Consider the following 27,062-nt stretch of genomic DNA (forward strand, 5'->3'; position numbering starts at 1 on the left):
GGAACTTTGCGTTCAAGGGGGCGTGACGAAGTCTCTCTTCGTGGAAAAGGGACAATAATTCTATTTTTGTTTGCTCAATTTCGAAAAAAGATCCGTCCCCCTAATAACAGATAGACGCCGATAATTCTGATGATACCCAGTAACAGATAGGATGAGCAAAGTATGAGTAATGGACAGAGAATTTCCCCTTTTTTTTTCAAAATGTGCAAAAGTTCTTTACTTTTAAATCTAAAACCTCATTAAATTCAAATGAACAGGAAAAACACCGGCAGATCTCTTGGTGGCTGTTCATCACCTTCCACCACTGCCTTGTAAATACCAACTGGCTCATAAAATTCACTCAGATGGTTGCACCGTATTCATGGGTCGCAGCAACATCAGTTTTACCCGCCTGAAATTCTTATTTAAATCCAAACTTACGACTGTCTGTTGCTAGACCCTTGTCTGTTACTGGTGCCGTTACCCTAATTTTATTTTTACGTCGAATACTTACCTTTTATTTGGAAAGTGTGTGTTTCTTGGTTTTCAAATTTGAGATTAGTTTCTGCTCTTTTATGTAGTTTTTTGTCATAGCGCGTGTATTTTTAATCAAGGCTGCGGAATCGGAGTCTAAGAGTCTGAGTCGGACTGATTTTGGGGTTAAGAAGAGTCGGGAAACGAAGGTTTCAAGTTTCAAAAGTCGGAGTCGGTCATTTTCCCTCAGACTCTGCAGCCTTCTGTTTCATGCAGATTTTTGAACATGTCTTTTAATTTTATCAATATTCTTCTTTCGTGCATTTATCTGTATGTTATTTGTTTCTTTAGCATTTTTTTTTTTTGAGCAATCTCGATTGCTTATTGTTCTTATTTGACGGTTTTGAATTCCTATCATTTTATTTTCCTACCAGCACCCTCTGCCAGCATCACCGCAGGCCGGCCTCACGATGCTGCTCCTCTAGCGAAAACAGTCTCCAGGTCCATATCCTACACTTACACGCATACATACACACACATACATACACACACATACACACACACGCCTACACACAACTACCCACGCACTCATGCCTGCACACAGACTCACACACATGCCTACACACATACCCCCTACACACAAACACACATACCCCCCACACACATAAACACACACGCCTACATACACACACATACACATACATACGTACATACACACATACACACACATACATACACACACACACATACACACACACGCCTACACACAACTACCCACGCACTCATGCCTGCACACAGACTCACACACATGCCTACATACATACCCCCTACACACAAACACACATACCCCCCACACACATAAACACACACGCCTACATACACACACACACTCGTGATTGCGAAAAACATAATTTGAGTTCAAGAAGTAAAAATTCAAATTATTATTATTATTTTTTAAAATATCTCATCGTGTACCTAGGCATAGCTTCTGTTTAAAATTTACAGTCGTTCAGATCAGTAGTCATGACGGTTACTAGCCAGTCGTTTTGCCCATGACGACAGTTAAACTTTGCATCATTCTGATGGTTTTAATATCGCAACTTGAAAAGAATTGTGACACAACTTAAAAAAGCAACTTTTTCAGGAGACCATTTTTTAAATTATTACGATTTATTGTTTCATTCATAAGAATTCCTAATTATTGTAATGTCCCTTAAAAATTGTTAATAGTATTATTTTTGTTCATTTCATGCAGTTTTTGGTCTAGCATTTTAGGGTTCCTAGAAATTTTAATCAAATTTATGTCAAATTTGGTTTTACACAAAGTTACCATCTACCGGCAACTTTTCTACCTACAACTTGTCTTTATTCCATATAAAAGATAAATTTTTTTTTTAAATATTATCAACTAAAAATTTCATTTTCGGTATGTTTTGAGTTGTGTCACTATTCTTTTCAAACGGCGATAGATTAGTCATGACCCCCCCCCCCACCTTGTATCCGCCTCTACGTTTGTTGACAACTATCTTTCAAGTCTTTCTTGGTAAATTAGACGTAATAAAAATGCTAATAAACCTAGATTTTATGACGTCTCTTAGTAAAGGCGTTGTCAAATCTAAATAACGCGTTTTCTTTTTTCCTTTTTTAAAATTTAATGGAATACTAAGATTCTACTTATGTGTAGCTCTTCAAATCTTGATCCACAAAACCTCTAGTAAACCGATTAACAATCAACTAAACTCTGCTGTAATTATAGGTTAGAGCTCCACGAAGATGACGGGGAATAAGGTTAAAAGGTAAATAAATAAAATGACTTCGTATATCCTTCGTGTCCTTTCCCCATTTGCCTTGATAGTCGGTATTCTATTCCTGTCGGAACTTTTAAAAATCCGACTAATCAATTCCTCATACATTATTTTCAGCACATCCATCGTTTCGCTTAATTACATGCTAAATGATTAAAAGGCAGATTGACAGTTTTGATTAATGTGCAATTCTACGTCATTTATATTTCACATGAACCGAAATTTCCGCCTAAATGTTGATATAAATAAACGTGTCTCTGTGAATTGATCCGCTCCATTGCACGCGAAAGTGTAACACATCATCGGAAAACCTACTTTTGGAGGGGTTTAGTTGTTGAACTTGGTTTCGCTCGGACTGATCTCCCAGATTCTGATACTTGCTTTCTAACGGTACTTTGTGGCCCGAAGCGGAAAGACACTCTTGGTTTTACTGTCCCACTAACTCGATTTTCATTTCTTTGTGAACCGGAATTTTCTGTTGGGTTGCTGATCTCTGACCCCACCGAAATTTCGCTTCATTGTCTGTTGCTCTACTAGATTGCAATAGACAGAACTTTCCGGTTCTTGGAATGAATAGCGAATTCGAGAACAATTTTCTCGTTTTTAGAAAACTGAGGAAAATAAAACTTTCCGAGAAATGCTGTATTTTTGCTAAAAATACACATTTGGACCAGAAATATGGTAGCCTTGAAGATTCAAATCTTCATTGATCTTTGCAGGAAACGATGTGCCCATCTTCAAAGCAAACTAAATACAGTAAAACTTCGCTGCAGTAATAACCGATAAAACGATAAATTCCTTTGTATCGATAATGAAGTCAAGATGAATATTTGTAAAGTGGGGAACATGGGGCAAAGTGAAATGGTGAAATATTTACTCTGCTTTTAGCTCCACCTGTCTGGTATTACTTTAACTATTTAGTACCATATGTAGTCCATTCCAGTCAGGAAAAATATACCGGCGAAGATTAAAGCATTTGGTAATACTGGCAATTAAAAGAAAAAAGATACTCATATTGTAATATTTTGTTGTAAGTCAAAAATTATTTTTGTTCCTACAAAATGATAAAGTTCTTGTAGTTAACACTTTAAATATTGAGACCGCCTAATATTCAATACAGTATTATTTTAGTCAATATTAAGCTTATTTGTGTCTTAAATGAATTGTACAAATACTGAAGTACATACGAAGCAAAATGAAGTATGTTTTGTATAAATCACTAACGTTTTCATTTATTAATACATTTACATTCCTTCATTTAGTAATTAACTTATTTATTCATTCATTCTTTTACTCGTTCATTTATTTGTCTTCATATATTGATTTATTCATTTAATTATTCATTTATTGTTTCATTTTCTTTTCATTTATTCATTCAACCTTTTATTTATTGATTCTTTTGATCAAAAATGTTTTATAACCGAATAGAAAATGTTTCATTAGAAAAAAAAATTTCTGTTTTCATTCTGCACCTTGAAAAAAAAATGTAGTGGAAAATTTTCATTTTTTTTAAGACTAAAATTTACTGCCAAAAATAAAAAATACTGTTTCAACGCAAGTTTTATTATAAAATGCAATGCTCTTTTTTCAAAAGCTGTAATTTTCAAAACAAATTTCTGATTGGCTCATTTTGAAAAAACTCGGTCATCTTAAGCATTTCACTTAAGCCCCACATTCCCCTACAGTGTAAATTCCCAATGAATTGAACGACATTGTTTGCAAGTTTGAATTTCAGAAAAAAGTTATTCTAAAAACAAATGTTATATCCTATGTCTTTACAGTGATAATTTTGTTTCAAATATCGTTGGGAGAAACAAAATGTTCCCATTTTTCCTCTTGTCATGTGAAATTCTCTTTGATCGCAGGTCTAGAATGTAAAACTGCTTTTATCCGAAACAAAAGGGAGTTCTTCACCTATTTTTGCTTGATCCTTTAAAAAAAATATAGGTGTAAAAAAATTCTGCCTATTTGGCTATGCTATTATTCATCTTTACGTTTTTATAGACTCACCCGAAAATGCATTGCAAGAAGAAATTATGAAAAAAAGCCTCACAAACATCGCCAATTAAAGAAATCCGTTAAGCAGGAATAAAAGTGCCATTAAAATATGATAACTCCCGTAAATATATAAATGGAGACATCCAAAACCATCAGAATATAAATTAATCCACCGAATAAATAGACTATTAACCAACATTAAAAGCTCCATTATAGTGTCAAATAAGCGACCAAATAAATATGTCAAATTATTGAAAAGTATTTAATTTCAGTAAAACGTCAAGTTGAAGCGTGATGAGCGATTGTGACTACAACATAAACGATCTTCTGTTTGCTACCCCAAGTCAGAGTAAATAAGCCGCCAAGAGCTTCTATGCTGTTATTCTATACACTTTTACCTTGCATCTTGCATACACTTACGTATGTAAGAACTGTTATGAGCCAACTCAGAAGTACGTTCTGCAGATAATACCCAAAACTGTCAAACAATGCCTTAATCTCAGGAAATGTTTGATTATGAAGTGCGTCCACCTCCGAGCAGTACACTGGTGTGCAAAAATTAAGGACGAAGTCGAAATATCAGCATACAGTGAAACCTGTGTAAGTTGACCACTTGCGGTGCACTACTTTAGTGGTCAACTTATAGAGTTTGAATTATATGATATAGATCTAATTCTGTGCCTGAAACTAGCGGTCAACTTAGACAGGTGGTCAACTTACAAGGGTGGTCAACTTTACAGGTTTTACTGTATCAGCTGAACGAAGAGGCAGAGCGGACAGAAAGACCAATCAGGAGATTAAGTAAGGTGATGTACGGTAGCACATGCGCAGATATGCAGGGAAACGTAATGGGGGGAGTGTCTGAGTAGTATAAAGCATGTTGTCGGTGTAAGATCAGTATTTCTGGCAAAGAGATTGCACGCCGTATAGCAGTTAAAATCACACCGAGTTGCTGCCTCAGCGAGAAATGGCGAATAATCAATCTGTTAGACGACATCTGGATGCTTTTACCCGAGGTCGAATCATTGGGAAGTTGGAGGAAGGCCGCAGTGTGACAAGTGTGGCTGCAGAGTTCGGAATTGCTCACAGCATCGCTTCACGACTTTGGAGACAATTTCAAACTACAGGAACAGCTATCCGGGGGTTCAGTAGTGGTCGTCCACGAGGAACCACACCCGCAGATGACCGGTATATTGTCTTACAGGCCAGAAGAAACAGGCGGGAGAAATCGCTAGACACAGGCGACAGGACGACCGATATCGCGTTTTACCGTGGCCAGAAGACTGCACGGTGGTGGTCTGTTTGCACGACGCCCTATACGGTGTGTACCTCTAACGCCTGCCCATCGGAGAAGGCGTTCTCTGTGGTGCCGGGAACACCGGAATTGGAGAGACAATGAATGGGGACGAGTACTCTTTACAGATGAGAGCAGATTCAGTCTGAGTAGCGATTCTCATCGCATACTCATCTGGAGGGAGCGGGGAAGCCGCAATCATCCCTCGAACATCATTGAAAGGGACAGGTATGGAGGTCACGGTGTTCTCGTTTGGGGAGGATCATGCTTGGTAGTCGTACAGACCTTCACATCTTCGACGCAGGTTCAGTCAACGGGACCCGTTATTGTAACGAGATTCTTCTTCCATATGTGCGTCTTTTTAGAGGCGCTATGGGTCCGCAGTTCCTTTTCATGGACGACAATGCACCATGTCATCACACAGTAGCTGCCAAATAGCTCTCAGAGAGTGAGGATATTGAACGTATGGATTCGCCGGCACGATCTCCGGATCTCAATCCCATCGAGCATGTATGGGATTTTCTAGGCAGACGCTTGGCAGCTCGTACCTTACCACCAGTAACGATTCGGGAGCTTCGATTAGCGCTGCAAGACGAATGGGCAGCAATGCCTCAACAACTCATTGACAACTCATTCTCAGCATGGGCAGACGCTATGAAAACCTGCCTAGCAGTCGGGGGAGATCATATCCCCTACTAAAGACCGGATGTTTCTTGCTGGACACCCATCACAGGGATGTTTTGGTCTTCAGTCGCATTGCGCTCCATGCTACTTTTTCGATAAAGCTTCTTTTTATCCCTCTGATTTCTCTTTTAGTAAGTGTTGCTTACATTACACATGTCCTTATGTATTAGGGAACTTACGGTATTAAATGTGTTGATTTGGAAAGCTTTTGTACAAAGTTATATTGAAAAAACCGTCTCGTCCTTAATTTTTGCACACCAGTGTACTGTAGAAGCCACCCAACAAACTGTCATCTGACAACGATGCTGCAGAGAATGTCTGTATTAATTTCCAGTCTTCTAAAAGCGGCCATTGGAGTGACGTGGGAGGGGGCGACCTCGAGCCATGACTCTTACTGGAACATCAAAATCATGTTCCCAATAGGATTGAGATCAATACTTCGCGCCTCAGTCCACACGACGAATGTACTCTTTTTAAAGAAACTCATTTTTCACTGTGAACGTTTTTGACCTTAATTTTGTATACGAGTAAAAAGCGACTAAACTGACGAGGGGAAGCTTTTTGAGAATTTGAAATGGAGAAGATTTCAGTCGACGTAAAATGCTCCAGCAATTAATTACCTCATATGCGTAGCACGGACTTTGCTAACACCTCCTGATCGTATTGGTATTGGCTCTGCTCATTTGAATTGTCTAGTGCTCAGAGGCGGCGATTGGGAATGAAAGGTGGCGGTGGGGGGGGGGGGGAGAGGGGAGGGGGACGACTACTAAAAGCCTAGGACTTTTAGTGGGAGTAAAAAAAATGAAAGAAAACGAGCTGATGTGTGCATCACATGACTTCCTTTTGCTTCAATTTCATGTCATTTTCTCATTATTGGCAGTTTAATGTGATTCAATAGTTTACTCTCTAAATATCACCAACAGCGGCCAAATTGAAACCAGATTTAAAAAATTAGGAAAAAAAAAGTCAAATTTGTCGCCAGGGTGGCGACAAAACTTGGCGACCAAAAGATTGGCGATACATCGCCAAGTGTCCGCCAAATTATAACAGCACTTGAGTTTACATCGAAATTAACAATGATCCCCCCCCCCCCAAACGGGGCAAAAGACCCCTTTAGAAACACCCGAATGCAACCAAAAGAAGAGTTGCACAACTAGACCCCACTAGGAGTCTACGTACCAAATTTCAAATTTCTAGGACACACCTTTCTTGAGTTACGCGAGATACATACGCACATACGTACATACAGACGTCACGAGAAAACTCGTTGTAATTAACTCGGGAATCGTCAAAATGGATATTTCGCGTGTCTATACGTTCTTAGGCATTTATCCACGTGTGGTCGAGTCGAAAAAAAAAACTCAACATTCATTCGGGGGTGAGTAAAATGGAAATGAAGGTCGATTTTTGAGCGAAATTTTTTTCGCGAATACGATACTTTCTTTTTTGTAAAAGGAAGTAATAATTACAAGAAGACTAATTCGAAATTTCAAACGCTCTAATGTGTAAACCCTCGGTGTAATTGTGTACAAAACTTTAAGGTTGTTGTTGCTATGTGGACGTGGGATAGCCACAAACACACTTTCTTTGACGTTATTTTGTTTAATATGGGACTAGTGCCGCCGAGAGCCAAGGCGGGCCCCTTGTCAGTTTGATCGCCGGATCTACCTTTCCCCACAAAATTTGTCAAATTTGTACAGCTCCGATTCCGAGACGGGCTCCTAATTTCCGACTAGTTTGACTTGGCGACCAAAAGACTGGCGATATATTGCCAAGTATCCGCCAAATTGTAACACCACTTGAGTTTACATCGAAATTAACAAGGATTTCCCCCCAAAAAGGAAAAAAAGACCCCCTTTGGAGCATCCGAATGCAGCCAAAAAGGAAGGTGCACAACTAGACCCCACTAGGAGTCTAAGTGCCAAATTTCAATTTTCTAGGACATTCCGTTTTTGAGTTATGCGAGATACATACACACATACGCACATACATACGTACATACAGACGTCACGAGAAAACTCATTGTAATTAACTCGGGGAACGTCAAAATGGATATTTCGGGTGTCTACTTTCCTAGGCATATATCCGCGTGTGGTGCGGATGAAAAATAAACTCAACATTCATTCGGGGGTGAGCAAAATGGAAATTAAGGCCGATTTTTGAGTGAAAAGTTTTTCGCGTATACAATACTTCCTGTTTTGTAAAAGGAAGTAAAATGACAAAATTTTGCTTGGGCTGGTTTTGACTTAACTCACGTTTTTATTAAGATTTTGATGAATTATGTACACAATAACACTTAGACATGAATTCGACTTACATTATTTACCCCGGGTATTTTGAGATGTCACAAACACTTGGTAATAATTTCGTTAAACAAGTACGGCTTGTTTCAGTAAAACGTATCGAAACAATGAATACATGAACTAAAAGTTACTGGTTGTGCTAAATGGTGTTTCGTAATCAGATATACTAAGTAAAAAAAAAAAATTATGGTCTGAAAATTTTGACACTTCTGCTTGTTTAAAAATAATTTCTAGTTTTTGTTCCAATGCTGGAAAATAAGGTAAATAAATGAACCATAAAAGTGGGGGTGAGGGACGGTTGCCCCCCCCTCCCCGATTCGTCGCCACTGATAGTGCTTATAGTTTGACTGTGATAGCTTGAACTCTTATGGACGAAGGAGTAACTTCCTTGTTCACCTGCCGGTTCGAATCTCCCGGCAGGCATCCGAATTGCCGATTCAAGTCTAATTCAACCAATGAGAACGCTTCATTTTGAGATTCAGATACAGTAAAACCTGTAAAGTTGACCACCCTTGTAAGTTGACCACCTGGTCTAAGTTGACCGCTAGTTTCAGGCACAGAATTAGATCTATATCATATAATTCAACCTCTATAAGTTGACCACTAAAGTAGTGCACCGCAAGTGGTCAACTTACACAGGTTTCACTGTATCTGACGGAGGTTCGAGTCGGCTGGTGAATAAGGCAGTAAAAGATTTCATTTGCCTGAAGAAAGGCGGTTTGCTTCGTCCGGTAACGTACTGCGATGTGATCGTGTGGCAATAGAGAGAAACCTGTGTAAGTTGACCACTTGCGGTGCAATATTTAAGTGGTCAACTTTAACAGGTAGTCAACTTATAGAGGTTGATTTATATGGTAATGGCTAATTCCGTGCATGATAAAAGTGGTCAATTTAGACAGGTGGTCAACTTATAAAGGTGGTCAACTTCACAGGTTTTACTATATAAAATGTTTTCCTATTTCTCTAAAAAAAAGTGAACGTTCTAAAGGTTAAGACTTCTTGTTATCAGAGCCAGAATGCAAGTCTGTCACCCCAACCATCGCAAATCCTATAAGAATGAATGAATTGTGAAGATGTTGTTCTTTACATTGTTTGAACATTTCTAGGATTAGGGCTAATCTAAGAACGATCTTCAAAGCTTCAGTTCAAGAGATTACGTCGGAAGTTCAATTCTTTGTCCGTACTGAACTGAATCTCTATGAAATGTATGGTGCTATTTCGTCAAAATTATCTCCAGTTTAAGCGAAGTTTCGTGTGTGAGTTCTTCATTGTTTCGAACGATTAAAATCTGTTGGGAATGATCAAGATCGTGTAAAAAAACTTTTCCAGTTCCGAGTTTAGTGCTCCATTTCCTGCTTCGGGGAGATGGGTGAGGTCGCTTCTCAACGCGTGACCGGTCGCCCTTAACGAGACGGGTCACTCTGGTTTTGTTTTCCAGCAACTCGGAAGAGGCGCCAGCAAACGAGTTGGAACACCTTTCGAGTTCGATTTCTTGTTTGTTTACGTTCCATTTCGGCATTCTTGACGTTTGTCGTATGCAAATTCTGAGACGGGAGTATTCCAGTCATTCAGGGTAATTTTGATTCACAATTTCTCTGTTTTTAACTACCTTACTCACATATTTTAATTAGTGTTATTGTGTCTATTGGTATAAAACTGAAGAAAAATTTCTAAGCGGCCGTTCATTAATTACATAAAGGACTCGAGGGGGAGGGAGGGAATCTTAAGGGGGGGAGTAAAGCCCATTCTTACGTAGTATTCTCAAAGTCGATATTTTACATTAGAAATCGCGCGGTCAAGTGGTTTGGCAGTGATCACGTTTAATTTGAGTCTGGAAGGTAAAAAACGTGTTGGGAAGAGCTGTTTTTTTTTACTCGGAATGATAGTGTAAAATATAATAAGAGAGTCGCACTATATATGGCATGTTATATTACTTCCTTTTACAAAAAAGGAAATATTGTATTCGCGAAAAAATGTTCACTCAAAAAATTGGCCTTAATTTCCATTTTTCTCATCCCCGAATGAATGTTGAGTTTTTTCGACCCGACCACACGTGGATATATGCCTAGGAACCTACAGACACCCGAAATATCCATTTTGACGACCCCCGAGTTAATCACAACGAATTTTCTCGTGACGTCTGTATGTACGTATGTATGTGTGTATGTATCTTGCATAACTCAAAAACGGTATGTCCTAGAAAGTTGAAATTCGGTACGTAGACTCCTAGTGGGGCCTATTTGTGCACCTTCCCTTTTGGTTGCATTCGGATTCTCTTAAGGGGTTTTTTGCCCCTTTTTGGGGGGAAATCATCGTTAACTTCGATGTGAAACTCAAGTGGTGTTATAATTTGTCGGACACTTGGCGATATATCACCAGTCTTTTGGTTGCCAAGTTTTGTAGCCAACTTGGCGACAAATTTGGCGATTTTTTATATTTTTTCTTTAAATCTGGTTTCAATTTGGCCACTGTTGGTGATATTTAGAGAGTAAACTATTGAATCACATTAAAAATGCCAATAATGGGGAAGTTACATTAAATTGGAGTAAAAGGAATTCATGTTATGCACACATCAGCTCGTTTTTTATTACTATCGCATCATATACAAAACGCATCAAATGTCGAAAAAATATTCAGTCTAGATTCCAACTTTTTAGTAAATATTTCTTTGCACAAAAATGTTTAACTGAACGATAGTGAATTTAATAAAGATTCCAGTGATGTAAGATTCGTTATTTTAGTATTTTGAAAAACGAAATAGAATCTTACGTAAGAAGAGGAGGGAAGGGGCTTTAAAAATCTTATTTACCCTAACATAGACGGGGGGGGGGGGGGGGTCAAAAATTGCCAAAATCATACGTAATTAATGAATGGCCCCTGACGAGGAAATACTACAAGCGTCTAATGCTGAAAAGAATCGAAATATGAATCGTTTAAAAGCGCATAGTAAAATATGTTTTTTGAAGCATAAGTTATTTGCCCTTACCTACCCGTTATCGAAATAAGAAGTCTTAAAATCTTCCGAAATTTTAAGAAAAGTCGCCAAAATTAAGCAAGTTTTGAAGAAAAATGGAGCCCATCTTTCACACGTTTGCAGATGTCCCGCCACATGCAGACGGTTGAATCGCCTTGCCTTCCATATCTCCCCTACTCTGTAAATTTGGCTACTTTTCTCAAAATTTCTTTAAGACCTCATATTTCGATAACGGGGAGGTGAGGTCAAATATTTTATGCGTCCACAACAGTGTTTCAATATGCTTTTTCGATTGATACCTATTGAATTCTTTTTCATAATTTTGGGTTCTCATTTTTACCTAAAGTAAAATGTATACATTTTATGATTTTTAATTCTCAAATAAATGTGTTTTGGCTTTTACATTAGTGTGTCATATCAGTGGCTTAGCCAGCAAAAAACTTCGGAGGAGGGATATGGTTAGTCTTCGTCCTTAACTGTAGTCAAAAAAAAAAAAAAAAGGAAAATCTTTAGTTCCTGAGGCGAGATCCCCCCCCCCCCCTCCGCCGCACTATGTCAACGCCTGTGCATCATTTCATTAGATTCATACCAGAGGGCGGATCTAGAAATGTTCAAGGAGAGGGCGATTTTTTTACTGTTTACTCTTTGAAACTTCAGTTTCTAAAAATTTTCGGAGGGGTGCCGAATCTATCAAAGGTATCCTACAGTATCTAAAATTGAGGATTTGGAACTTCAGTTTCGAAAAAAATCCTCTAGAAAGTTCCGGTCCATATCCCCAGAGTAATAAGAGATGGGCTGCTACGATTGCGTTTTCGCCTTCAATTCCGGAAGAATTGCGAGGAAGAGCTCCCTTTATCCTTCCACCATCGAAGATTATGTAAAATATTGTTTTTGGAAACTTAAATATCGAATATATTTGAAGAAAGTTCCTGCATCTCGCTCAAGGAAGGGACGACCGCCCCATTGCCCTCCCTTTTTCATAGTTTGTTTTTTATAGTTTTTCTTCATTGTAAATCGTAACTTGTATTTCTATAATTAATAATTAAACTCTGGAATACCTGTTATGTAGCCATATTAACATTTTTAGCGCTACAAATGTAATCATGGGGCATTTTGTGTACCGAATTTAATAATTCATCTTACCACTTTTCAACTGGGACCTATTTATTAGAGGTCTCAGCTTCAATTTATCACTATTTCTCGTTGTGAAGATGGTTTCATTTCGTGTAATCACCCTCACTTTAGTGCAGTTCTGTATATACATGTATGATTTATATTAAATGTTCATGTTTTTGGGACGTAAAGCATTCAGGTCGTTCAGTTCCTGCTTTGCGATGGTTCGTTTCCTGATTTTCTGTGGCGCGGAGCCGTAGCCTTATTCAGTGCCCGTCTACATTGCAAAATCACTGCCGCCTTGTTTAAATTGCAGATTCGGATTCATTCCGTGCTTTTGAATAAATATTATGCGCTTGAAGTCTTTTTCTGTTTTTGATAGTAATATTTGTCGTTTTTGTTATTTAGGATTAATTCACCACAAATACTACTTGAGCTTCTGCTGTTTTGTTTCTCACTCTTCAGTGTGTAACGGTATGGATTGCAACGGAGTTTCGTGCATTTATTATTTCGTGCATTTATTATTGATTTTTCTCTCATTTTTCATAGACAAAATTTGTGCTAAAATTTTTTAGGCAGTTTTGAAACATGTGATTCGTTTATTAACGTTCGAAATGAGTTCTAAATGCACCTGTCATAGTAGAACAGACGTATCGTATGCATTATTTCACGTGAAAAATAGTCTGTACAAATTCTCGCATTACATTATTTTTATTCAGTGAGAGTAAGAGCGATGGAGTATAGAATAAGGGTTTATCGGTACTTGAAGACTTGTTTACTTTCTAGCCTGCCTGAAAAAAAAAAAAAAATGTTGCCACCCTGTTTTCTCCTCATGTTTTAGTTTTGCATTTCACTAAACGTTTAATGTTTTGAATGGCTTGAAAGTTAGTTTTGTTGGACTATTTAGCTTCCTTTTAATGCAGCTTTTAATATTGCTATATTTAGTAGCAATTTATTTTTTTTACATTTTAATGGAATTATCAATCTTATTTAATGGCTCGTTTTTTTTTTCTTAACAAATTATTTTGTTTTCATTAAAGTTTTAATGGTTTTTTACGGTTTAACTTGACGAATGATTTTACATTTCAATGGATATTTAATTTTGTTCAATGGCTTGTTTAAATAACTTAGAGACAAAATACAATCGAACCTCCATATATCGAACTTCCACGCACCGAAATTTTCCATCTATTGAAATTTGAGCAAATTTCTATGTTCATTACATAGAAAAATTGTTTCTATATATCGAAAAAATCTTTATATATCGATTTTTTTTCGAGACATTAGTAGATTTTTTTTCCACTTTAGACTGCTTGTCTCATGAAAAATGGAGGTTAGGGGAGAAAATGATGTTCACTAAAGGTTGCTACGAAACTCACAAGGAATCTGGGGTTGAGGGGTGTGTAGAAAGGTCGTTGTTTCGTTCTGGAGTTCTTAAATTTCCTCAAGTTTATTTCAAATATCTTAGTTGTAACCAGTAACATTGTCAAATCAGTTTCAAATTATCCCTTTTGTCTGTTGATTATCATTCCTAGTCGTTTTAACTGCAGATAAAATCATTCAAGTTAAGTAGATTGATTTTTTACTTTTCTCTCGATTACATTCTCAAAACGAAAATCCCCTAATGTTGCGGATCAAGTTGAATTGCCGAAGAATGAAGATGTATAAAGGCGCAAAAATATGTAATTTGTTATTTTTGTTATTATTAACTTTCATTTTATCCGATGCTCGTATCAATTAGAAATTAGGTTTCATACACGAAAATTAGCTTTAATTTTAATGTTTTAGGAGATTTTTAGGATAAAATAAGATCGTTTCTATATATCGAAATTTCTATATATCGAATTTTTTTCCGGCAATTTGCTACTTCGATATATGAAGGTCCGACTGTACTGTGTGATATCGACAAATAAGTTGTTTCCATGTTACTTTGACCAAACATTGCGGCAAGTAGTAGGATTGGCACGTTACTATACAGTTGCAGAATATTGCCTACTTTAAAGTCGTTTGTTTCCAATAGCAATAAATTCATTATGTCGTCAATGTACTCCTATTCTACACACAAGCATTTTATTCGCCAAGTTAATGCTTTAAGCTAACAAAAATTCCTTGACTGGCTCCTGAATATAAAACATTCTGGTGTAACTTCTCTGAAATTGCAAATTTAAGTGCAAGCTGAACCGTTATCATTTTCAGAGATTTAAAAATATATCCTCTGCGTGTTATCTATCCCACTTTGTCAAAACGAAAGTTGTTTTGGAACTTTCTTGTCTTCTAGTTTTCGCCTCAAGATTTGCTGTGAGATAAATTCTTAAATCTTTTGTAAATGAAAGGATCCGAAAAAAGCTCGCTGAAGGCATTTCTCCCAGACGAACAAATCGTTTCACACTCTCCGGATACGATGTTATAAATTTTGCTTTAAGCTTATTTATTCAAGATAAACCTTGAGTCTCTCGCGGATGATTAAAATCTGCTAATAGATGAACTTCATTTATAGTCACCGCATGTGCTAGACCGTTCGATACTGGTTTTCGCTTAAGGTTTTGTTCTGTTTTCACTTTGCTGATGTAAGTTCTTTTGCATTTCAATTACTTCATTTTCTCCCTCCATCCCAATTAGTTGTTAGATGTTATATTGGAAAATGTAAATAAACGAGCTTTATATTTATAGTCACCATACTTTCTGGACCGTTTGATACTGGTTTTCGCTTAAGGTTGGGTTCTGTTTTCACTTTGCTGATGTAGTTCTTTTGCATTTCAATTAACTTCGTTTACTCCCTCCATCCCAATTTGTTGTTAGATGTTATACTTGAAGATGCAAATAGATGATCTTCATTGGGGGTTCTGTTTTCATTTTGCTGATGTAGTTCTTTTGCATTTCAATTAACTTCATTTACTCCCTCCATCCCAATTTGTTGTTAGATGTTATACTTGAAGATGCAAACTGATGATCTTCATTTATAGTCACCACATTTGCTTGACCGTTTGATTCTGGTTTTCGCTTAAGTTTGGGTTCTGTTTTCACTTTGCTGATGTAAGTTCTTTTGCATTTCCAATTAACTTCATTTACTCCCTCCATCCCAACTTGTTGTTAGATGTTGTACTTGAAGATGCAAACAGATGATCTTCATTTATAGTCGCCACATTTGCTTGACCGTTTGATTCTGGTTTTCGCTTAAGGTTGGGTTCTGTTTTCACTTTATAGTGACTAATATAGTGAAGAAAAGTAATTGTTCAACTTATTATTTTACACTAAAAGCTCCCATGAAATGATGAAAACCTTATCTTCAAGTAAAGCATACTTGTAAAACAAAACTACATATTATCTAAGCGTTATAACGTATTTATAAATCTTGAAAATGTTTTGAATAGTTAAAGAACTTATCCTAATTTTAAAAGTAAGCTGAATAGATTCATCTATTGTGTGAAATATGTATGCTTATAAATGTAAAGTAATTAATATCTACAAATTTTTGAAGATTAAAAAAAAAAATTTTAAAGTTTAAAAAATCCAACTTTTTTAATTATTTTTTTTAAAGTGAAAGAAATCACGAACCCTGTTCTCATTGCATTTTCTCACTTTTTCCAGTAACCAACTCCATTCTATTTTTATGTATCTCCCAAAAGAAATATACAGTGAAACCTGTGTATACCGATACTGTTTATAACGATAACCTGTCTATAACAATTTTTTTTTTTTGGCCAGAGCAAAATGTCAGCATGAATAATCAAACTCTCTACAACGATAACCTGTATATTACAATATTTTTTTTAGGTCCCAACAGTATCGCTGTAGACAGGTTTTACTGTATGTTGTTCACGGTGTTTAGTCTTTTTTTTCCACCACTTATTTTTATTTGTTAACTTTTTCCTGAAAAAATTATCAAATTTTGATATTGATAAAAGAAATTTTTTTAAAAATTGTGGTTTTTATCCTATTGTAACCATATGTCTTGCATCTTAAAATGCGTGGTATGTCAAAATATAATAACATTATGTATGACAAATGCAAAATAACCGTGATAACTTCATTTTGTACGTAAAATTTTCAAAATTGTAACTAATAATCAATGTTTTAAAAATGTTTTTATTATAAAGTTCCTCAGGTACCCGCTTGGTCAGATATATCTGAGCATTTAAAACCGATGAAACAAGCATTTGGTAGGTGCGGGGGTCTCGGAGGGTGTCAAATGTCAAATCTGCATAAATTTTTTAGAAGAAAAAAATCTACGCACAAAAAATGGTAGGGGTCCATTCATTAATTACGTAAGGATGATTTTGGCAGTTTTTGACCCCCCCAACCCCCATGTAAGGATACGTAAGATTTTTCAAACACCTCCCCCAATTCTGTCATAAGATTCCATTTCGTTTTTCAAAATAATGAAGTAACTAATTTTACATCACTGGAATCATTATTAAATTTACTAATGTTGAAAATATTTTTGTGTAAAGAAATTGCATTTGCTAAAAAGTTGGAATCTAGACTGAATGTTTTTTCGACATTTTTTTTTTTTTTTTTTGTATCTGATGCGTTACTTATTAAAAATTGAATAGGCCATACATAGTGCAATCCTTTTATTATATCGTACACTATTCATTCTTTGTAAAACAAGTAAAAAACAGCTCATCCTAATACAATTTTTACCTCACAGGCGCAAATAAAATATGATCCCTGCCAAACCACTTGACCGCACGATTTTTAACCCTTACGTAATTAATAAATGGCCCTTAGGTCCCAAATTGAGAATGATCTTCCCCCAACTTCAAATGTTAATCGGGCCCTATTCAATGCTCGCAAAATTCTTAAAATTAAACATCGAAATAATGATTAATCTCTCGACCCCTTTTTTAGCATCAGACAGTTAAGTAATAAAATCATGAAAGTGATTTTATTTTTTTAAATTTGAAGTCTGGTTCTGTTTTCCTTCAAACGCAAGGTCGGCAAACCCGTTGGAACATTTGCTGCATTGCAATTATAAAAGGCGTGTACACGATACATAAAAGTTAGCGATTTCGCCTGTCGACTTCTTTTGAAAACTTGGAGGAGTCTCGAAGACTGGTTGAAGCAGGCAGTTGTTTCGTTGGCGTTTCCGCGTTTCGTAGTTTATACAATGTAAGTTCATTCATGGTTTTAATTCATTTGTTTATCGATATAACATATTCTGTATTGATATCGTTGCACATATTTTTGAGTAGGAGAAATATTCATCGATCAATATTATGTAAAAACGTTAACTTCTATTACTTTCAATGGTTTTTAAAATAATTAAAAAAGAGGAAATGGAAAATCGACTTAAATAAAGCCTCGAAGTTGTTAAGAAAACGCAGATTTTCTTGACAATTTTTGTTTTATTTGTGTTGTTTTTTTATTCTATTTATATCTGAGTCTAAAACATTTTAAATCATTAATCATTTAGTTTTATCATAAATAATTTTGAATTGTTGAATTCATTTATAGAAAGTATTTTGAGATTTTCAAAAGTCAACACAATGTTTGAATTTACGAAATTGTTTCTGTCAAACGTCATAAATGTTCCCAATTTTTTCGTACGAAAACGCTATTAGTTCCGTGTTGATTGGCGTTTTTAGTGAGCAGCTTTTACTTTTTGCGATATTTCTTTTCTTTTTTTTATGATTGGAAAATGCCACGACTCCGTAATTTACCGGATTCCATGGCTTGACGTTTTATCGGGGGGCTGGAATCCGGGCAAACACAAATAACCATAGCAGACGATGTTGGAGAGGCAATTTCATGTTCGTTTCACTGCTCTGGTGGAGTAAAGTTCCCAGTCAAAAGTTTTCTGCTTCTTTTTTGCTGTATTGCATCTCAATACACTTGTATACTCTATTTTATGCCTTTGATTTGAGCAGTGTACATATGAAGAGGGGCATTCGGGCATTTAAATACTGCAATTATGTGCCCAGATTTGCCGAATCGTCAGGCAAAATTTGCATAACAAGGAAAATTTTTGAAAGGTCACAGTGACCTCTCATCGGGCGCCTGTGTATAAGCTGCTGTAACTAAGAGTTGATCTATCAGCATTTTAATGCCATCCTTATTACAGACAAACGTCTACATTAATTGCATTCATGTTTTGCCCACATTAGCATTGAATGCTTAGAGCAGTAAAAATTAAAAAATTTTTAGCTTTTACTATTTCCCCTAAATTTCTTCAAATTTTTAACTAAAATATTATTAGCTGCTTTAGAATTGACCTATTAGGATCAACTGCAATTTTTTCGTGTTTCAATTAAGAATAATAAATTTATTTCATACTTTTTAGTGCAAACCAAACTTATAGTAATGGTCTTTAGATTAAAATATATATATATATATATATATATATATATATATATATATATATATATATATATATATATATATATATATATATATATATATATATATTCTACACTTAGAAATACATATTTTCTTCTCTCTTCAGGACTTCGTGCAGGAAGATGCCTTCGGCTGACGTCGAAGACCTCCGGAAACAGCTGGCTGCCTATGGCCAGGACCATGTCCTCAAGTTCTGGCCTCGGCTGAACTGCGAGCAGAGGGCCAATCTGGTGGCCGACATCCAGGCCATCGATTTTGCCGACCTGGCCACGGCCTTCAAGGAGACGGTGGCCAACCGAGAGAACAACAATCAGAAGCTGGACATGCTCCTAGAACCGATACCGGAGGAACTGCATGAGGGGGTGTCCAGGTGCACGTCGGAACAACTTAGAACGTACCGAGAAGCTGGTGAGTGCTTTTTCAATGATTAGGAAGTGTCACTTTGCCTGCTGGTAGAAGATCATCTGTGTACGTCAGTGGTGTTGAAGCTTTCTTTATCCGATGGCCGCATCTCATATTAAAATATATCTCGTGTTCCACGTATAAAATTTAAATATATTTGATTTTTTTTTCTTATATAACACGAGGAAAATCGGAAAAAGCAGGAAAATTCCAAACCAAGGATCGTTGTCATCATTACTACATGATTATAACCAATATGATCATTTGAATCCAAATTATTAGCAATCATTCTTAATACCAAATGAAGAATGATCAGTTGTTTTGAAAGTTTTCCAGAACATAGTTTTCGATTCGTAACGTTGAACATAACAACGGGACACATGGATAAGCTTCGCGGGCCACATATGGCCCGCTGGCCGTAGGTTGGGCACCACTGATGCACGCTAATGTCGTGGTCTCTAAGTCCTCCAAGTTACCATATCAAATCAATACCACTGGGGGTGCTGAATCAAGGGTGGGTGGGCTCCTGGTTTGAATGAAAAAAGAGTTGTCTTCAAGTGCGGATCTAGCTTCTGGTTTTGTAGGGGTCATAATCGGAAAGGTGGATTAAAAGGGCAATTTTCGGACTAAAATAGAGGGTTTGCAGCTAAGTTTTCGACGTGTAAGTCCCCAAAACAGCTTTTGACTATATTAGGCTGCTTAAGTGAGGACCCTCAAGATTCCCATGATCTTCCCCCGGATCCTTGTCTGGTTCCCTTCAGAGGCCCATTCTCCGTTAAACCGCGTGTAGTGATAGGAACGGAGGAGCTTGCACTGTTAAAACTGCGGGTTGCATATGGCACCTATAAAGATGGAAAGTTGTGGCACCCCCTTAAGGGTGCTACGTAGCTCTCTCAGGCAAACTTAAATGTACTAGAGGGGGCTAAATGGCACCCTTAGAGGTGCCACAGAGTGCCGTACGGAATCAAATGGTACTTCTAAGGGTCACAGAGGAGCCATAAGGTGTTAATTGGCACATTTATGGAGGTGCCTGAGGCAGGGACGGCATTTCAGCATTTTATTCGGGGGGGTCAAGTTTTTAAACATGAATTACCTTAGTATGGAACAAAACACATATTGGGTAACAGCAAGTAATCATGATATGGGGATTGGGGGAGATTGCATAGTTAAGGAGCCCCCAGAAAAAGGATTTGTTGGTGTGAGATATTTTTTTTTTTCGAAAATAGTGTGTATTTTTAAAGAGTATCTATGAAAGCACACTATGCATTGAGCGACTGAAATGTGTTTCTAACAGAAGAAAGAGATGAACACTGATTAAATAGACACACTTAAAATATGAGCGTAACAATCAATTTAAAATACAAAGGCATTGTCTTGTGAAAACCATGCAGTCACACCATTCCACGTGCCTTTCATAACCGTCGTTACACAGAGCACACAAGAACGAGAGATTTAGCCTATATGAGGAAATTACGTCTTTAGATAAAATTAACCATGATTCTTCAAATTGTTCTGTTCTGAAAAGGCCAGTAAAAATTGATGAATTTCTAATAATTTAAAAAACGGAAAACCCTTACTCCTGAAAATGTGTCGAGTTTCATCAACCATTATCAGCAAGATTGTTTTTCTTGAACATTGATTTGCGATTTTCGTGAATTGAATATCCTCATTTTTTATTATTCCTCTCGAAAAATTTTTGGAGTGCGACCGCCCTCTCTCGACCCCCCTATTTGCCGCCCCTGGCCTGAGGTGCTGCAACATTTAACCCTAAATGGTGCCACATATGCAACCAGCAGTTTCGACAGTGTGGAGTGTAGTGCAGTTTGTGCCCTCCAATCGCTGACAAGTTTGAAATGATATGTTTGAAAACTTTGATAATTTGAAGGAATGAGTTTATCCAATTTAACGCGTAGGGAAAAAATTTATTAAAGTACGAAAAGGTGTACAGGAGCTGATTTCCCGCGACTACCCCATGCAAATCAAGTCCTGACCAGGGTTGCCACACGTTCCGGATTTCAAGGGACAGTCCCGTATTTTGAAAAATCATCCCGCGTCCCGGGGAACTTCCATACGGGACGGCTTAGGTCCCGTACTCTAGCTAATAACAGTATTTTATAGTACGAGACAGTATTTTAAGGTAAAAAAAATAAGTAAAATGAAAAATGTGACTAAGCTAATTAGCACCTGTTCCTATCAACGTCAATCTGTATACTGAACTTCGTTCTATTGCTTGATATATTCTTTGAGTTAAAGTTATTCCAAAAGTGTACTTACAAATAAACATACTGAGAGGAATCTTTCGAAAGGTATTGAAACATGATTGTTTATCACCCTTTAAAACTACACCATAACCAGTAATTGCCCTCAACCACAAAAATACCCCCCCCCCCCCTCTTTCACTCTTAGAAGCCTGTCCCGTATTTACTGTACTTAAATCTGACAACCCTGGTCCTGACCTGTGCAAAAAAAAAAAAAAGTACAATTACGTTTCTGCCGTCCTATTGCTGTTATGTTTCGAATTGACAAATTTGGACGCCCGGAAGTAATTTGATCTTAACCACAACGTCACTTTTCTCATAGAATAGGTTTATCAAATTTATTATAAGTTACTATTGAGTCGTCGAATGTTTTTTAGTAATAATTCTTGTAAGGAAGTGTAACTTTGAATCTTTGCCCTCTTGTCGCTGTCAAGTTCGCGCTTTAATCGGTATTTTCCATACAATTTGGGAGTGTGAAATTAAAAATTATTTCCAGTTTAGAAATTATTTCTCCAGTTAACTTTTAGAATTTGTTTGAAAGTGTGAAAGGATTCGAATGTGCATAATTGTTATTAAAAGGTACTAAAAATGTGGGTAAGCTAGATCTACAAAGCTCTAATACGAAGGCTCATGAAAATGGCGATTAGCTTTGCTCCAGAAAATAAAATGACGGTTCCACGCTGAGAAGAAACGGATACGGGGCAAACTAGTTCCAAGCGATTATTATTAATGCAACGTCATGAAATTTCGTGGAACAATAATTATCGTTTATTTTTAAAATACCAAACCAGCTTATTGGCGACTTGTTTTTAAAAACCCACCAAACTTCAGAAGACTAAAAATAAAATACGATAAGTGGCACTTCAAATATGAATAAAATACGAAATACATGATTGATGAGTCGACAAATTTAGAAAACTGTTTTGACAATATATTTTTTGGCTTACTCGAGATGGGGGGATCTTTCTGATTGTAACATCGAGGTGAAAATGTGGTTCTTAATTGTAGTAAAGTTTCAGGGTTTCGAAATAATATTTTAAATCTTAATTTCTACGTTGAGAAGATCCTGCTCTGTTCTAAAAAACTTAGTTAGAAATATCGTTCTTGATATAGTTAAAATTATGATACAAGTAACGATCGTGATTAAGATACAAATACGATTCTTGATTTGGAAATTTGAATACGAATTTGATTCTTGATTCTAACAGTGTGCAAAAATGATTATTCATTCTCAACGTCAGAAATCAAATATGAGTCTAAGAACAAGACTTAAACATGGTTTCTCGAATATGTTCGACGGCGAGACTCGAGTTTGAGTATGATACTTCATTGTGGGATTAGGGTGCGAGATCCTCTCTGATTTGCAAAACTAAGGGCTATGATATATTTCTTGCTAGATGACCATTCAATTCGTAATTTCCTTGTTTCCGACATGAGACTGTGGTATGATTCTTGGAACTACAATACAAACGTCGATATAGGTTACAAGTTAGGATATAAAAGGGATACAAGTGAATGAACAGTTTTTTTTTTTTTTTTTTTTTGAGCAATCACGATTGCTTATTGTTCACACTTGACTGTTTTTGGGCGTGCTATCATTTTATTTTCCGTGCTATCATTTTATTTTCCCACTGCCACCCTCCGCACCATCACCGTCGACCGGCTCCTCACGATGCTGCTCCCATAGCGAAAGCCGTCTCCAGGTTACATCCATATCCTACGCACGTGCATACTTACACAACTACACACACACATACACCTACACACACATACACACACGCATACATATAGACACCTACACATACACACACAAAAAAAACATACACACATAAACACAACTACCAACACATTCATGCCTCACACAGACACAAACACATATGCCTACACACACACACACATACACATACCCCCTACAAACAAGCACACATATTCCCCTCACAAAACCACACACGCCTACATACACACACTTGTGATTGCAAAAAACATAATTTGAATTCAAGATGTCAAAATTCAAGTTATTATTTTTAATTTATTTTTTTAAACAAGGTATGGAAAAACCTTGGAAGTCCTTGAACTTGAGCACTTATTTTCTATTCCTTAAGTTCTGGAAAATTAAGGTAATGTATAAAAGTCTGGAAAGGCCATAATTTTCTCATTCTCATCAGCCAAAGACATGACGTAAAAAACTGCTAACACAAAAAAGAGAGAGGTGGGGGGGGGGGGTTTGCCTTAGGTAAAGGAAGTCTGCAAAAAACGGTATGTGCAGGATGTACCACTTTAGTTTTGATTTGTGAATCAAGTTCGTTTTGTTTATAATCCCCTAATTTCCTCTAAAAGACCAAGAAAATTCAACTTTGCTCTTTAGTGCTATTCTTTATCTATATAAATAAAATAGAATGTGTGTTCCCTATACAAATCCACAACTTACGTCGGATCTCGACCAAATTTGGCAGAGAGGTACTTGGGCACCCGAGAAGGAACGCAGAAAGGTTTTCAAACTCCAGAATAGTACCGAACCGTTCGAATTTTAATTTTATGGCCCGAAAATGGCAATCAGTTCAAATTTACCGCCATTCGAAAGCCCGCGAAAAACATCCCTGCAATTTTTTCAATCCCTTCGAATTTTGATTATTATTTGGCGATTTATCTTTTTTTGTACTGCCAGCATAAGATAATCGGGAGAGCTGCGTATAATTTATTCGGGAATTTTTCATTTGCCGTTTTCTTTCTTTAAAAAAGTGATTATTTTAACAGTATTTTTTTTCTTCTCTAATTGAAGCCTGGTTTGTAGAACATGCGTCACATGACATAACTTTTATTTTTGAGATAGACCGTGCAAAGCTGGGCGATGCAACTAGTTGCAAAATAAATGGAAAACCCTTTTTGAAATGGAAAATCTTGCTTGTCTCCGAATTTTCCATGATAAACTGATTTTTCTTTTCTCACACTGGTTTACTTGCTATGCTCTGCTTCAGTGGAAGTATTCATTGTTCCGCAAATCTCTAGTCCTACACTTTTAGCAGAAATCGATTGTCAATTAATTAATAATGCGAGTTTTACGCAACACTGATCGACCGATAAAGTGTCCATACCGGCTACGTCAAAAATAACTTTCCATTTCTGTGTGATCTCTGGCCCGTATCGGAAGTTTGACCGCGCGAAAATGTAGACACTAATTCTGCTCCTACTTAGAAATCGATTTTTATTCTCGTTGGTGTGGAAATTTTAATAAGTTGATTTAACCATAGCAGAGGCGGAGCTAGAAATATTTGTTAGGGGGGTCAAGTTTAAATGGTCGGCATTATATATCCTACGTAAAAAAAACTTCTCTTAAAAAGGAGATCCCCTCAAGGGTTATGGTGCACCCCCCCCCCCAATGAGACGAAAACCCATTCAAAACCCCCTTCCTGGAATCTTTAAGTGGTTAAACTCATTAGATATGATTGTGCTTTTGAAAATGAACGAAAAAACTGAAAATAGCAATAGCCCATTTAAACGAACCCCGTCAATCCTTTGTACTGTGACACGCTGAGAAGAAATACCTTACACAACGTAGTAAAAAACAGGTTGACATTGATTCCATGTACTATTTTTCGAATCTAAAAATTTGAAGATTGGTAATAGTCATAATAAAATTCTTGTCACAGGAGGGTCAGCTGACCCTTTGACCCTCCCCTGAATCCACCCCTGAACCATAGACGAACGTGGCTACACTAGGATGTCTTAGGATCCTGTTAAAATATTTGCAGCCTTTTTCAGACACTGCGAATACCATAAAACGAACTGTATTTGTGTTTCCAGAATACTGAAAAACTTATGGTAAACATGTTTCGTAATATAGCTTATTATCGTACCTTCTTCCCCAATTCCAGTATAAAAGTAAATTCCATATTACATGAGCCGCTTACTCCCATTTATTTAATTTTTGGCAACAGAGGGAAAATAACATCCGAATCTCTTTATTTTTACGCAAAAGAAAGAGCTATAAGTGATTTTTTTTTTTTTTTATTTTGTTCGGAAATTAATTTTTTTACGCTTTCGTTTTATCATATGAGAGAGGCATATTTCGTTTTTAGAAATCAGCTTTAAATGTGTGTTTGGCATAATTTTACTGCTGCCAATAACTTTTGTCTAACTTTCGGATTTTGGTTTTTATCCGGTTTTATTGGCCAAATGCTCAAATGTGTGATATTTTAATTTTAAACACTGATGTTTTTTCATCGATGTCGCACCAGTAGACACAGGGGTGAATACAAGGGGAAGGCCATGGGGTCATACCCCCCCCCCCTGCACCGTCGACAGTATTATCCATCCACATTGTGTTTAAACACTTCTCTTAATTAATAAGCTCAACCGACTTCAGTAAGATTTTCAATTTATTTTTTTACTTCCTTTTACGAACTTTCCTTTAACGAGCTGATGCGTGCATCACATGACTTCCTTTTACTCCAATTTAATGTCATTTCCCCATTACTGGCAATTTTAATGTGATTCAATATTTTATTCTCTAAATATCACATCAGTGGCCAAATTGAAACCTAATTTAAAAAAAAAAAAAAATAAAAAACGCCAAATTTGTCGCCAAGTAGGCGACAAAACTTGGAGACAGAAAGACTGGCAATATATCGCCAAGTGTCCGCCAAATTATAACACCACTTTAGTTTACATCGAAATTAACAATGATTCCCCCCCCCAAAGGGGCAAAATACCCCTTTAGGAACACCCGAATGCAACCAAAAGGGGGAGGTGCACAACTAGACCCCACTAGGAGTCTACGTACCAAATTTCAATTTTCTAGGACATGCCGTTCTTGAGTTATGCGACATACATACGTACATACAGAGCGTCACGAGAAAATTCCTTGTAATTAACTCGGGAATTGCCATTACGAATATTTCGCGTGTCTATACGTTCTTTGGCACTTATCCACGTGTGGACGAGTGGAAAAAAACTCAGTATTCATTCGGGGGTGAGTAAAAATGGAAATTAAGGTCGATTTTTGAGTGAAATTTTTTTTGAGAATACAATACTTTTTTTTTGGGGGGGGGGGGGGGGGGGGGAAAGGAAGTATTGTATTCGCGAAAAAATCCTAGAGAGTTGAAATTTGATACGTAGACTCCTAGTGAGGTCTAGTTGTGCACCTCTCCTTTTGGTTGCATTCGGGTGTTTCTAAAGGGATCTTCTGCCCCTTTTTGGAGGGAAGTCATTGTTAATTTAGATGTAAACTCAAGTGGTATTATAATTTGGCGGACACTTGGCGATATATCGCCAGTCTTTCTGTCTCCAAGTTTTATCGCCACCTTGGCGACAAATTTGGCGTTTTTTTTTTTAATTTTTTAAATTTGGTTTCAATTTAGCCACTGTTAGTGATATTTAGAGAGTAAACTATTGAATCACATTAAAATGGCCAATAATGGGGAAATGACGTTAAATTGGAGT

The 27,062-nt window shown here is 36.8% G+C and overlaps 1 protein-coding gene across 1 annotated transcript in view; it reads left to right on the top strand.

Annotated features, from left to right (window-relative positions):
• The window catches only part of LOC129232166 (UDP-N-acetylhexosamine pyrophosphorylase-like), a 105,423-nt gene that overhangs the window by 62,025 nt on the left and 16,336 nt on the right, over nucleotides 1-27,062 (top strand). The window contains exon 3 of the mRNA XM_054866406.1: nucleotides 19,070-19,371. Within this exon, the coding sequence (XP_054722381.1) occupies nucleotides 19,070-19,371 (302 nt within the window). The remainder of the gene's footprint in view (nucleotides 1-19,069; nucleotides 19,372-27,062) is intronic.

The sequence above is a fragment of the Uloborus diversus genome, unplaced genomic scaffold (assembly GCF_026930045.1).
Source record: "Uloborus diversus isolate 005 unplaced genomic scaffold, Udiv.v.3.1 scaffold_11, whole genome shotgun sequence".
Taxonomy (NCBI): Eukaryota; Metazoa; Arthropoda; class Arachnida; order Araneae; family Uloboridae; genus Uloborus; species Uloborus diversus.